At 44.0% G+C, this 15,096-nt stretch overlaps 2 protein-coding genes across 13 annotated transcripts in view; both read left to right on the top strand.

Annotated features, from left to right (window-relative positions):
• LOC122689701 (zinc finger protein 347-like) overlaps positions 1–15,096 on the top strand; it is a 109,853-nt gene that overhangs the window by 36,806 nt on the left and 57,951 nt on the right. The window lies entirely within an intron of this gene.
• The window catches only part of LOC122689309 (zinc finger protein 665-like), a 162,657-nt gene that overhangs the window by 141,318 nt on the left and 6,243 nt on the right, over positions 1–15,096 (top strand). For 2 of the 12 annotated variants that reach the window (XM_043895701.1, XM_043895604.1), the window contains exons 1-3: positions 4,490–5,336; positions 6,867–7,392; positions 10,543–10,669. The exons of 1 other annotated variant lie outside the window; for it this stretch is intronic. In XM_043895701.1, coding sequence (XP_043751636.1) covers positions 7,336–7,392; positions 10,543–10,669 — 184 coding nt within the window. In that variant the 5' untranslated portion in view covers positions 4,490–5,336; positions 6,867–7,335. 9 more of the 12 variants (XM_043895658.1, XM_043895685.1, XM_043895614.1 and 6 more) reach the window with 8 other exon arrangements.

Raw genomic sequence — 15,096 nt, 5'->3', positions numbered from 1 at the left:
CCAAGTGGGCTTTATCCCAGGAATGCAAAGATTCTTTAATATCCACAAATCAATCAATGTAATACACCACATTAACAAATTGAAAGAGAAAAACCATATGATTATCTCAATAGATGCAGAGAAAGCCTTTGACAAAATTCAACACTCATTTATGATTAAAACTCTCCAGAAAGCAGGAATAGAAGGAACATACCTCAACATAATAAAAGCTATATATGACAAACCCACAGCAAGCGTCACCCTCAATGGTGAAAAATTGAAAGCATTTCCCCTGAAATCAGGAACAAGACAAGGGTGCCCACTCTCACCACTACTATTCAACATAGTGTTGGAAGTTTTGGCCACAGCAATCAGAGCAGAAAAAGAAGTAAAAGGAATCCAGATAGGAAAAGAAGAAGTGAAACTCTCGCTGTTTGCAGATGACATGATCCTCTACATAGAAAACCCTAAAGACTCTTCCAGAAAATTACTAGGGCTAATCAATGAATATAGTAAAGTTGCAGGATATAAAATTAACACACAGAAATCCCTTGCATTCCTATATACTAACAATGAAAATACAGAAAGAGAAATTAAGGAAACAATACCATTCACCACTGCAACAAAAAGAATAAAATACTTAGGAGTATATCTACCTAAAGAAACCAAAGACCTATACATAGAAAACTATAAAATACTGATGAAAGATATCAAAGAGGACACAAACAGATGGAGAAACATACCATGCTCATGGATTGGAAGAATCAATATTGTCAAAATGGCTATTCTACCCAAAGCAATCTATAGATTCAATGCAATCCCTATCAAGCTACCAACGGTATTTTTCACAGAACTAGAACAAATAATTTCACAATTTGTATGGAAGTACAAAAAACCAAGAATAGCCAAAGTAATCTTGAGAAAGAAGAATGGAACTGGAGGAATCAACCTGCCTGACTTCAGACTCTACTACAAAGCCACAGTCATCAAGACAGTATGGTACTGGCACAAAGACAGAAATATAGACCAATAGAACAGAATAGAAAGCCCAGAGATAAATCCACGAACCTATGGACACCTTATGTTTGACAAAGGAGGCAGGGATATACAATGGAAAAAAGACAACCTCTTTTTTTTTTTTCCTAATTTAAAGAAAGGTAAGCGCTTACAAATCAGATAATTCTAAATTAAACAATAAATTCCAGGTTCATGTGAACTGGTAAACATTCAGTATTAAATACCTGATATTAATACTTGTTTGTTGACCTATCTAATATAGACATGTCTTAGAGTAATTAATATTAAGTAGAACATTTTCATTGTACCTAGGTTTAATATAAGTTAAATATTATCATATCTGTTACAAGTTTGTCAACAATGACATTACCTCGAGTGAAGAAACTTCTAAAAAAAAAAAAAAGTAAATGAGATATGAGCTTTTAGATAAGTTCTTTATGAATAATTATCTTTAGAAATATCTGCCTAAAATAGTCTCTCCAGATGGGCATAACTTGAATTTCTAAGGATTGTGCTAAACGAACTGTTGGAAGTCTATTGAATAGTTAGATCATTTTCAAATAAAATAAGATTTTGAAATATTTACTACTAAACACTAATTTTCTTTTACAGAGAAACAAAGAGATTTGGGACTATAAATGAATAATGTTTGGTGCCATCCTAAAATGTTCTAAGAAAGCAAGGATTTTAGAAATTATCACTGGTATTTATGCTCACCAATCTATAAAATGCTAATATAAATGTTCTTGGTTGCTAAAGGAAAGTACGAAGTGTGTTTTCAGAAAAGAAAAAAAAAAAAGAAAATAAAAATGTATGAAAAATTACTAAAAAGAGTTATCCATGATCAGGATTTTCTACAATTGGATTACAGTTAGTTAGATAAATGGATTTTGTTAGGAATGATAGGAATGACACAGCATCAGAAAACTGGTTAGAGCCAACTAGGTCCAAGATGGCAGAGCTGACTTTCACTAGACCCTGAGCCTTGGTATTTATGCCCATTGTGACCTATCAAGAAGCTAAATGATACACCCATCAACATTGGCTAAATCTGACCAAATGATCTGCTGCTGCTGATGCTAAGTCGCTTCAGTCATGTCCGACTCCCTGCGACCCCATAGACGGCAGCCCACAAGGCTCCCCCATCCCTGGGATTCTCCAGGCAAGAATGGAGTGGGTTGCCATTTCCTTCTCCAATGCATGAAAGTGAAAAGTGAAAGTGAAATCGCTCAATCATGTCCGACTCTTAGCGACCCCATGGACTGAGCCTACCAGGCTCCTCCGTCCATGGGATTTTCCAGGCAAGAGTACTGGAGTGGGGTGCCATTGCCTTCTCCGGAAGACAACCTCTTTAACAAGTGGTGCTGGGAAAACTGGTCAACCACTTGTAAAAGAATGAAACTAGAACACTTTCTAACACCATACAGAAAAATAAACTCAAAATGGATTAAAGATCTAAATGTAAGACCAGAAACTATAAATCTCCTAGAGGAGAACATAGGCAAAACACTCTCCGACATAAATCACAGCAAGATCCTCTATGACCCACCTCCCAGAATATTGGAAATAAAAGCAAAAATAAACAAATGGGACCTAATGAAACTTAAAAGCTTTTGCACAACAAAGGAAACTATAAGTAAGGTGAAAAGACAGCCCTCAGATTGGGAGAAAATAATAGCAAATGAAGAAAAAGACAAAGGATTAATCTCAAAAATATACAAGCAACTCCTGAAGCTCAATTCCAGAAAAATAAATGACCCAATCAAAAAAATGGGCCAAAGAACTAAACAGACATTTCTCCATAGAAGACATACAGATGGCTAACAAACACATGAAAAGATGCTCAACATCACTCATTATCAGAGAAATGCAAATCAAAACAATGAGGTACCATTACACGCCAGTCAGGATGGCTGCTATCCAAAAGTCTACAAGCAATAAATGCTGGAGAGGTGTGGAGAAAAGGGAACCCTCTTACACTGTTGGTGGGAATGCAAACTAGTACAGCCACTATGGAGAACAGTGTGGAGATTTCTTAAAAAACTGGAAATAGAACTGCCGTATGACCCAGCAATACCACTTCTGGGCATACACACTGAGGAAACCAGATCTGAAAGAGACACGTGCACCCCAATGTTCATCGAAGCACTGTTTATAATAGCCAGGACATGGAAGCAACCTAGATGCCCATCAGCAGACGAATGGATAAGGAAGTGTGGTACATATACACCATGGAATATTACTCAGCCGTTAAAAAGAATTCATTTGAATCAGTTCTAATGAGATGGACGAAACTGGAGCCCATTATACAGAGTGAAGTAAGCCAGAAAGATAAAGAACAGTACAGCATACTAACACATATATATGGAATTTAGAAAGATGGTAATGATAACCCTGTATGCAAAACAGAAAAAGAGACACAGAAGTACAGAACAGACTTTTGAACTCTGTGGGAGAAGGTGAGGGTGGGATGTTTCAAAAGAACAGCATGTATATTATCTATAGTGAAACAGACCACCAGCCCAGGTGGGATGCATGAGACAAGTGCTCTGGCCTGGTGCACTGGGAATATCCAGAGGAATCGGGTGGAGAGGGAGGTGGGAGGGGGTATAGGATGGGGAATACATGTAACTCCATGGCTGATTCATATCAATGTATGACAAAACCCACTGAAATGTTGTGAAGTAATTAGCCTCCAACTAACAAAGAAAAAAATAAAAAAATAAATCACATCACCAGCTGACTACTGGAAAAACCATAGTTTGTCTATAGGGAGCTTTGTTGGCAACGTGATTCCTTTGCTTTTTAATACTCCATGTAGTTCTATCATAACTTTCCTTCCAAGGAGCAGTTTTTTTTTTATTTCCTGGCTGCAGTCCAGTAAACTCCGGGAATTGGTGATGGACAGGGAGACCTGGCGTGCTGCGATTTATGGAGTCGCAAAGAGTCCGACAGGACTGAGCGACTGAACTGAACTGAACTGACAGTATTGAAGTGTTTCCTCCGCCCTCCGCGCTGGGCCGCGCCGCGCCGCCGCGCCCCGCCCACCCCTCCGCGCCGCGCCGCGCCGCCTCGCCCCTCCCTCCGTGCCTCGCCGGGTCGCCCCGCCCCGCCGTGCTGAGACGCCCCGCCTCGCCCCTCTCCCCGCGCGAGTCGCCCCACCCCGCCGCACAAGGTCGCCGCGCCCCGCCCTTCCGCCCTCGCCGGGACGCTCCGCCCCGCCCCTCCCCCCGCGCTGAGTGGCCCCACCCCGCCGCATTAGGTCGCTCCGCTCCACCCCGCCCCTCTCGCCGCTCCAAGGCTACCCGCCCGGCGCGCAGCGAGGTTCCGCCTCACCTTTCAAAGGCCCTATGAGGGTCGGTCTTCTCTCCACCACCCACCCTCTGACGGCCTGGCCCCGCCTCCAGCCTTTTAGCTATATGTCTGCCGTGCGCGCACCGTGACTCACGTGGAAGCTGGGAGCGGCGAGTGGAACTCCCAGCTTAGCGTGAGTTTCTGTCTTTTGGAGTCGCGCCTGCCTCTCGCAGTCTCCTTTTCTTTGTACCCCGGGTCTGAAGGTCGCTACTGACTCTAAATCCCCGCTCCCGCCCCACCACCCCCAGTAAATTCAGACGTCTCCGTAAGCGGCGAAGGGGCGCCTGCCTTTTGCTTTGAAGTCCGCACTGAAGCCGGTTCCACCTTTTGGAACGCTGAAACGTTGCGTTTCGCTCCTTTTTACGACTTAAAACCGTTTACTGACCTCACTGCCTCCTCTACCTTTTCTGCACCACATACAATTCTGTTAAGCGAGGTGGTTTCTCCGCTCCACGTTCTTCAGCCTCTCCTTCTCGGGCCCTGGAGGCCTCGCCGGCCGCCCCGCTCCCGCAGAGGCCGTGTTCTCTCCCCGGTCCTGGGATTCTGGAGAGCCCGCCCCGCTCCTTAGACCCCAGTCCCTCCCAGCCTTTTGTCCTTAAGTCTCCGCAGGCCGGTCCTTCTGACCTTCAGAGTGACTTTTCCCCTGATCCCTGGTGGCGGGAGGTGACCTGAGCCAGCCACGTGACACCCATGGTTCTTCGGCCCCAAATACCAGCCGCCGGAATTTGGCTCTTGCGGGAGGGCCTTTCTTATTCAGTCTCCTACCCTGTAGGAGTAGTGGGCGGAAGGCTGGATCAGGAGAAGCAGAGACAGCGACTCCTAGAGAAATGGAAAATTGAGAAAAGCATGTGGGACAAGTGATGGCAGTGAAGAGGATTGTGAGGAACTTGGAAGAGACAGCTTCATGGAAGAGAATGAGCCTTGTAGGGAGCGAGTGGGGAAAGGAGAGAAATTCAGAGAAAAGCAGGATCTCCGGAGAGTTAACGGTGAGCAACATAGGGAGGTGTGGTTGTTCATTCCGACTCTTTGCGAGCCCTGTATCTCCCAGAGTTTTCTCAAATCCATGTCTGCTGAGTCCAGGGATTGTATCTCACCATCTCATCCTCTGCCGCCCCCCTTCTGTAGCCTTCAAGGGAGAGGGGCTGTAAATCAGGGGTCCGAAAGAGGGCGACAGTGGAGACGCAGTTCACGGAGACAGCCCGCGAAGGCGATACTAGAGTTGGGCCCAGAGCAGCAATATCCTGCTGGGAGAGAAAGGGGACTCCTAGTGATTGGAGGAGCTGAGAAAAAAAGCGAGCTGAAAGGAAGCATAGCCACTTGGGAGTGCCAGAGAGTTGGGAGGAAGGGAGGGCAGAGATGGAGGAAGAAAGGCAGAAATGCAGGGAAATTGAGGCTCACCAGGGAGGTTGGAGAGAAAGCAACTTGAAGGCGCACAGATGGCAGAGAGAGGCGGGATGGGAGGCAGGGAAGAAGTAGAGTGGAGGAAGGGACAGCAGGAGAGCAGAGATGAGAGCAGAGAAAGGGAGATGTAGAAAGAAGTAGGGAAACAGATCAACCAAATGAAGTGGAAACAGCTAGTGTGCAGGTGATGGTGGGGACTAGATCCAGAGAGTGCTGAAGCAGTTGGCTCAGAATTATTAAGTCGTCATACATTGATTTTGGACTTTAAAATCTAATGCAGATCTTGCTTCTTTAAATTGTACAGATAAGAATGAGAATTGCAAAGCTTCTGTCTGTGAGGCATGTGTATTTCGTAATTATTTGTATTAAAAGAGCATGCATGTGTAGAGCCTGTTGAGGTGGGGACTGGGGCAGGGACTTGATTCTCTCAGGTGTGGGTCACCCCCTTCCCTATTCCTGGTGAGGAGTAGAGGTATGTGAGAGAAAAAATGGGGCAAGAACTGACTGAAAAGTTGCCTTTTCAAGCAACTTTCACCATGTTCTTTGTGATGGTTTTACTTTTGGCTTTCTGCTTTCTTTACATTTAATTTTCTTGTAGCTTGCGATAAAGATTTGTTCAATCAATGGCGACCTTGTAAACAATTCTGGAGATTTGTCTCACTTGGGGTAACTTGGATGAATGTAGAGAATATTATGGTAAGTGAGTTAAGACAGCCAGGGAAAGACTGATATTATATGTCCTTCTATTTTATGGAATGGAAAAAAAATGAAACTCTCTAGCACCAGAGGGTAGGATGGTGGTCGCTGGAAGGTCAGGAAGATAGGGAGATGTTGGTCAAAAGCTACAGACTTTGAGTTGTCAAATGAGTGTGTCCTGGGGAGGTATGCGCAGCATGCTGACTATAGTTAATCCTGTTCTGTTACTGCATGCTGGGAATTTGTCAGGAGAGTAGGTCGTCAGTGTTGTCACCACACACAGAACATGGGAATTTGGTGATGGATGTGTCCATTAGTGGTTTGTGATAAATATTTCAGTGTTCACATGTGTCACATGGTCACAGGGTGTATGGTATCTATACACATACTCCTTTGGTTTGTCGGTTCTCCCCCATCAGACACTCTCCTCAGGATCTCGTGTGGGGCCTCGCCCCAGGAATGTGCACAGAGCCTCAGATGATTCCGATCTGGATCCTGCATTGAGCACCAGGACTCTTAGCCTCCACTTCTGAGACTGAGATCAGGCCCTGGGGGCGGGGAGGGCACTCTGTTCTGAGTGGGGCTGAACCCCGCCTGCTGTGTGACCTGAGGGGGATCTTGGGGTGAGTGGAGGTGCCCCCTGCTGCTGTGTGCATGAGGCCTCACCAGGAGAGGAGTGTGATCCAAGGAAATTGTGGGAAAGTCCCTGTTGGACTGTGTGTGGTAGTTGATTGTCCTGAGTCCCTCCTGAGACAGTGGGCACAGAGGACTGTGTTCCTCCTGGTGAGGGCTTCCCTGGGTGTGTGGTTGGGGCTCAGGAAAGGGATGTGTTGACTCTAAGCTTTCGACAGCATGTTTTCAACTTTCATGATAGAACTGTGAAGGCTCATGGACGAAGAAGCCCAGAAGAGGAAAGAACAGGAGTCAGGCATGGCTGTTTCTCAGGTAAGGTCATATTCTCAGTGGATTCTCACACTGCCTTCCTGAAATGCCCTTCTCTGGACTCGCCAATTGTGTCTGACTCTGGAGTGTCCTGTCTGACTCCTGTACATGCACACTCACACGGCGCCTTCCCTCACGGCCTGTATCTCCACTTAGATCCCGTCTCCCCATGACCCGGTGACCTGGCCCTTGTGAGGAGGCTCCCCTGGACACTGTCCTGGGCAGGTCTTCTCACCCACGGGCCTCGGTGCTTTTGGGCAGAAGGGACTGTTTAGGGCCCATCTGGATGCGCTGTCTGCTCTCTGTCAACCAGGGTAAGCTGTATGTGGACCTCAGGTATTAACATGTACAGTACTCGGTAAAATCTGCAACAGAGGCCAATGAGTGGAAGTCAGTTCTGACTTTTTATAGTACATTTAAAACTAAATGAGCACCTCCTTGAAAAGTTAAGTGTTTGGGAAGGGAATGGAGCGTTCAGAAAGAGATGTCAGGGCTAGGGAGTGTTTCATGACACCATCTAATTTAAACTGTAAAATCAGGCTTACTGATTTTTTTTCTTTTTTTTTTTTTGACCACATGATGCAGCTTCCAGGGTCTTAGTTCGCTGCATAGGGATCGAACATGAAACCCTGCAGTGGAAGTGAGGGATCTTAACCACTGGACCATGAGGGAATTTTCCAACTTTACTAATCTTGATTCCATATTTTCTTAATGGAATAAAATACTAATTTTGGATTTTGTTAATAAGTACATACCTAAAATTAAGGATAAAAATCACATTCTGTTCTTTAAAATATGTTTATTTCCTGTACTGTATCTTCCTTGCTTCAGTGTCTTTTCCCTGGTCCTGGCTAGTAGTGGCCACATGGTTGCAGTGCGCACGCTTCTCATTGCAATGGCTTCTCTTCTCTTGCAGCCGAGGCTCTAGAGCGCGCTGGCTTCAGTAGTTTCACCTACTGTGCTCTAGAGCTCTGGCTCAGGAATTGAGACTCATGGGCTTAGTTGCCTTCAGCATGTGGGCTCTCAGACCAGGCAACAACCCACATCTCTTGCATTGCCCAGTGGATTCTTGACCACGTACTGTAGGGAGACCCAGATATTTTTAAATACAGGTATTTTATGAAGATTGGAGGAAATCTTCTGTATGTTATTTTCTGCTTGTATTACTTTTAAGTTTTTTTGAACTAGAATAAGATAATGTTGAGGACTTCCCTGGTGGTACAGTGGCTAAGAATGTGCCTGCCAATGTAGGGTGCACGGGTTCCATCCCAGGTCCCGGAAGATGTCTCAGAGCAACTAAGCCCATGGGCCACAACTACTGAGCCTGTGCTCTAGAGCCCGGGAGCCATAACTACAGAAGCCCGCACTCTCTAGAGCCTGTGCTCCAAAACAAGAGAAGCCACTGCAGTGAGAAGCCCCGGCACTGCAGCTGCAACTAGAGAAAGCCCACTCAGAGCAACGAAGACCCAACATAAGCAAAACAAATAAGCTTTAAAAAAGAAATAGAATGTTGACAAAGTTACTGAATGAAGAAGTAACATGAAAGAAGAGAATGGGAACCCACTGCAGTATTCTTGCCTGGAAAATTCCATGGTTAGAGGAGTTGGTGGGCTGCCATCAGCGGGGTTGCAGTCTGGCATGAGTAAGCAGGTAAAGACAACTTCCACACACAGCAGATTGAGGTCTGGAAAATAAATCTAAGCATCTAACTTTCCTCTTGCAGATTCTTCAGACACTTCCGGTATCTTTTGGATTAAAGTTCTAAATCCATAGATCTTGCATAAATAAGCCGCTACCTGGCATTACCCCATCTACATTCCCTGTGTCCCAGTCAGATTTTCTGTTCAGTAATATCTTCCTGCCTCAGAGCTGGCACTCAGGCTGTCCTTTGTCCTTGCAGCACTCTTCCATTTCCCACCTTGCCAATCCTAAGTGTTTCTTCCTCTCACAGACCTTGTGTGATTTCTCAATGTAGGTGAAGACTTTCTGTTTAATCTTGTCTTGGCCCCGGCCCTGTGTCAGGCATTTATTTCGATAGTAACGTTAAACATGTGGATTGGCTGGCTGGCTGCCAGATTGTAAGCTCCGTCATGTTCACTGCTGTATTTCAAGTTTGAGTTGCAAAGCTAACACTGAGTGAATTTTGATAGAATGAAAGAAAAAAAATAAAGATAACTCCTCTTGTTTCAAGCAATTGTGTGTTTACACATGCATGCATGAATGCATGGATATGTAACTCCATGGTTTTATTACTAAAACATCATCTTATAAATAATGGTGTATGCTTTGTAGCAGTTTCAGTTGTGTCCTAAGTGTATTTCATGGCGTTAATTTTTTTCTGCATCATCACATGAATGATGTAAGTTGTGGTAAGTTTTTGACATTGTGTGGGTTGTGATGGGAGAGGATGTGACCCTGTATCATGCCCATTTATGCTGTTCTGTTTTATTTCAGCTTCCTTGAACTTGTTTCAAGTATTCTCAGGGAACTCTCTGAATGCTCTTTCCTTCTCTGGTAGTTAACTGGTTGATTCTTTAGGTTCAGTTGTCTCTGCCAACCACCTGAGCTCAGGTGCTGTTGCCTCATTTCTTAACTGTTTGATCTGTGTGATTTCTTAGAGTGACAGAGTTTTCTCCCCAGTAAGCTGGACACAGATCTTTCTCTAACGTGCTGTATGTTGATGACGAGTTCATCTATGTGACGTCTTTAGAGTAACGCTTAGTGAGCAGGACGTGCTGACACACCTGTTGTCATCATCACAATGTGTGTGTTCTTTTAAAGTCACTGTAGACCTTGTCGTCTGAAGAGACCAGTCTTGCTGTAACTCATCTAGATAGTGAGACTGTGTCACTCCGTGTGTTGAATGTAACACTTCTGCATACACAACCCAGTGTTGGTTTTAATATGTGTATTTTTGATGTATTGTCCACATACATGACAAATTCATGTTGATTGCAGGAGATCATAATCTTAGAAAAAAGAGGAAATTGGAAATTAGATTAGAGACCAACAGTTTGCTTCAAGCAGCTTTTAATGGATCTATCAGAATATTACTTCAACTGAATTGAGCTTTACCCCTCTCACCTCTTTTCATTTTGTGTGAAACAAAGAACCCTCCTCAGGGCCCGTTGGTGAAATGTGTTTTCATTTCAGGCACAGTTGACCTTCAAGGATGTGTTCATAGATTTCACTCCCAAGGAGTGGGAATGCCTGGACCCTGCCCAGAGGACCTTGTACAAGGACGTGATGGTGGAGACCCTCAGGAATCTGCTGTCTGTAGGTGAGGATCACTTCCCCTGAAGTGGGGATCTGCCCTGGGCTACCTCTGCATGTTCCCTCTGTACCTTTTGAGATCCCCTGTTTTTCTTGATTAAACTCAAAACCTTGTGGACTCGCACATATAAAGCTTTGTGATTGGCATCAGGAGTTTAAACTTGTCTTTCCTTCTGGTCACCTGCCAATGTGTGATACACAAGGAGCTTTTTCAGAACTTGAGCATTTATAGAGCTGATTTCAAACTTTGAAACATCCAGTTGCCTGTTTTCTAGCCCTGTGATCTTGGTTCAGTAGTTCTTAGAGAGGAACTAGATACCTGCTGCATATTGTACTGTACGTTATACTGTTCCCTGTGCATTCAGAAGGAGGCAGATAGTAAATTTATTTGTGAAGTATTTTTCCGTTGGTTTATAATGTCCTCACTCCTTGGCTGACAAAAGAGCTGGATTCTACACCTACCAGTGCAGGAGACACAGGTTTGATCCTTGCTCTGGGAAGATCCCACATGTCACAGAGCAGCTATACCTGTGTGCCTCGATATGGATATGTAACTCTATGGTTTTATTACAGAAACATCGTCTCATAAATAATGGTGTATGATTTGTGGCAGTTTCAGTTCTGTCTTAAGTGTATTTCATGGTGGTAAATTTTTTCTGCATCATCACATGAATGATGTAAATTGTAGCAAGATAATCGACATTGTGTGGGTTGTGATGGGAGAGGGTGGGACCCTGTCTCATGACAATTATTGTGTTCTGTTGTATTTCAGCTTCCTTGAACTTGTTTCAGATATTGTCAGGGCATGCTCTGTGGATGCTCTTTCCTTTTCTGGTTGTTAACTAGTTGATTCTTCAGGTTCAGTTGTCACTCCCAACCACCTGAGCTCACGTGCTGTTGCCTCATTTCTTAACTGTTTGATCTGAGCGATTTCCTTTTTTTTTTTTTTTTGAGTCATTTCTTAGAGTGACAGAATTTACTCTTGCCACAGCAAGTAAGGAGCACAAGCACTGCAACTGCAGCCTAGCCCCTACTTGCTGAACTTGGAGAGACGACCAAGCAGCAGCGAACACTCCCCTGAGCCAAAAGAAATGAATACACCAATGTATTAAGAATAACAGATACATTTATTAAGGAAAAGAGAGGTTGTTTTCTGGAAGAAGCCACAGTATGTGGCATTACTTGTGAGTAGGAAGTTCTGTTTCTGATCTGAACGTTATCTCCATTCTTGTGGCACAAAGAGGAAGACCCCTGGATTGTGGAGAAGGTGCTAATAGCGAAAATCCAGATGAGTGGGAAAGTATCAACAGTGTGCTCACAGGTCAACTGTCACAAGGACAGAGAGGAAGCCGCACCATCCATGGGGTTTGGGAAACTCTCCAAGGGGGAGAGTTCTGTGAGAAAACAGATGTTTAATGTTTGTGAATCTCACAGGAGGTTTTTCTTCTCCCTAACTGACGGCTCTGTTCTTCGACATGCGAAACGTACAGCGCCCTCCAGTGGAGCTGTAGCGCCCACAGAGATGAAGGCGAGGTCTTTGGTTTTGGCCTGTCCTGGGTCTTTTGTGCTGTGCGGACTTCTGTCTGCTGGAGACGAGTAAGGGCTACTCTGTAGTTGCGGGGAGCACGGTTTCTCATTGTGGTGGTTTCTTTACTTGTGAAGCACGGGCCGTGAGCACACGGGCGTGAGTAGTTTTGCCATACAGGCTCACTATCTGTAGTTCATCAACTTATTCTCCGTGACATGTGAGATCTTCGCAGAACAAGAATCGAACCCATGCCTCCCGCATTACTAAGCAGATTCTTACCATGGAGCCACCTGGGTGTTAGGGAAATTAAATAAATAGTCTTGTTTAGGCTTCAAGATAAAGCAGTGCATTCCTCTGACCTTGCTTCTAACCTGCCTGGACACTGCCCTGAGTGTGAATGTCCTGACTGTCTTCAGTGAGTGCAAGGCTTGCAGCAGCATAGATAAGATAGGGGACAAATCTTGAGATTGTTCAGCCTTTGCAGGGGCCCTTGCCAACCAAGCCCCAGGCTTAGCACCATCCAAGTTGACTCCTGGATCCTCTTCTCTGCCTACCGTGAGGTAAATAAAGGTTAACTTAAAACTGTCTAAAGAGAAGTTCCAACTGGAAGAAGAAATACGCTATTGGTGAGGATGATTATCCATGTTACAATGTCACATTATATTTTGGCTGATCAAATCTGTACTTTTTAAGTTGACTCTCCTTAGCCGGACCACAGCTCCAGTAGTGTCCCCCACTGCCCTTTCTCTCTCCATGATCTGTCCTGTTGTGGCCTTTCACCCCTGCCAACCCCTCCTTCTCCCTCTCCATCAGCTGGTCCCCTTCTGATGGCCCCTGTCTCTCAGTAGGAAGGGGAGCCCAGGTTTCCCAACTCTAGCAAATTTGTTTGCCCCTTTAGAGTCTTCTGATCAAAGACCCCATCTTCCTGGAGGGACATTCCAAGATTTTTATCAGTCTTTCTGGCCCTGTTACCACAGTCAATTTGAGCACTATTCGATCTGTATTTTAGCCATAAAGGTATGACTACAGAAAGGAAAGATAACTTGTTTGAAACAGGATGGCAATGATATTGTTTAGACTCTGGAGAAAACTGGTTAAGATGAATTTTTTTTTTTCCTTTGAAAGTGCAAAACCGTTTCTTTTTACATGTGGAATTAAAAACAGCAAGCTTGTTAAAAAGGCCTGCCCCCCAAAAAACTTAAAGTTAACCTTTGCCAGGGCTTCCCAGATGACTCTAGTGGTAAAGAACCTGCCAGCCCTAGGGAGAGACATAGGAGACGTGGATTTGACCCTGGGTAGGGAAGATCCCCTGGAGGAGTGAATGGCAACCCACTCCAGTATTCTTGCCTGGAGAGTCCCACCATGGACAGAGGAGCCTGGTGGGCTAGAGTCCATGGGGTTGCAGGGAGTTGGACAGGCATTAAGTGACCCTGCATAGCATGCAACCTTTGCCATGTCCTTGAAACATGTAACCTATTTTCCCAGAGATTTCAGTCTTGGGCAAATTAGAATTTTAAACCATGGTGTTGGTGCTGGGAAGAAAAGGGTGAAAGAGGCATTTTAAATCTCAAGCAGGAAAGTACGAGAGCTCTCATGTCTGTCGATCTGCATGTATGTTTGTCTCAGTGTGTGTCTTTGTTTTTGGATAATATTGCTGAGGTTAATTTGTAAATGAGCTCTAATTCAATTGTTTGTAAGAAAAAAAAAAAAAGGACAAATCAAACCATTTCAAGAGAATTTAACTTAAGTGAATTTCAGGTTCATGTGAACTGGGAAATATTCAATATTAAATATCTAGTATTAATGTTTGTTTGCTAATCTAATTAAGACATGTCTTGAGTCTTCAACATTGTCTAATACTTTTATTGTGCCTAGGTTTACATTAAGTAAGTTAGTGAACAGTTAAAGTAACTGGAGTGAAGACACTTTTAAGGAAAGAATGCAAATGCGATTGGAGCTTTTAGATAAACTCTGTTAGGAAAGATTATACTTTAGAAATATCTGTCTGAAATAGTCTCTCCAGATTTGAATAACCTGAATTTTTAGGGTTGTGCTAAACTAAGTGATGAAAGTTCATTGAATACATATGTCATTTCCAAATAAAGTAAGATTCTGAAACACAGATTACTGAAAACTCATTTCCTCTTACAGACAAACTGAAGAGATTTTGGACTTTTAATGAATACGTTTGGTGCCACCCTGAGATGTTCTCTATAAGAAAGCAGATATTCTTAGACATTATCACTGGTATTTATGTTCACCAGTCTACAAAATGCTAATATAATGGACTGCTCATGGTTGCTTAAGGAAAGCAAGATGTGTGTTTTTAGTAAGAAAGGGATGAGAAATGTGGGCCAATCACCTTGCTTTGTCCACCCTGGTTAATTTGTCTCAGGACCCTCCCCTTCCCTACACAGGTACACCCTGGATCTTGAAGTAAAGGCTTCTTAGAGGAGGAAAACTCATTTTTCCTGGAATGATCCTCTGACTTTTACCTCCAAGGAGCCTTTCTGCATTTGTGTACTGTATCTCTTATCAGACAGGGTTTTTCCTTTCTTTGTCCTTGCCACGATTATTCCCCTGAATTAAGAGACAAACTGGCTGTTTACCCTGTTTTTGTTGACTGTAAATTCCTCAACCTGAGCCGACCTATCTCTTATCTCAGGGCATGCAAAGAGGAGGTTAGCTGATTGTAGATGTCCAACCTGCAGCCCATCCAACTCCTACCTCAAAATTACATTTTATTAAGGAAAATGGAAAGTACTTCTGACTTAGAGGTGGCTGTTTCTAAATGAACAAAGTGTTTGTTTTTTTGTTTGTTTGTTTTTAAGAAAAGAGAGAGGTTTCATGGAAAGTGGACTCCAAGAAAAGAGGTCCCAAAAGGCAAGGTCTTTATATTTTCTGCA

Source organism: Cervus elaphus, chromosome 4 (genome assembly GCF_910594005.1).
Source record: "Cervus elaphus chromosome 4, mCerEla1.1, whole genome shotgun sequence".
NCBI lineage: Eukaryota > Metazoa > Chordata > Mammalia > Artiodactyla > Cervidae > Cervus > Cervus elaphus.
The sequence above is the reverse complement of the archived record's forward strand: the minus strand, read 5'-3'. Positions and strand labels throughout refer to the sequence as shown.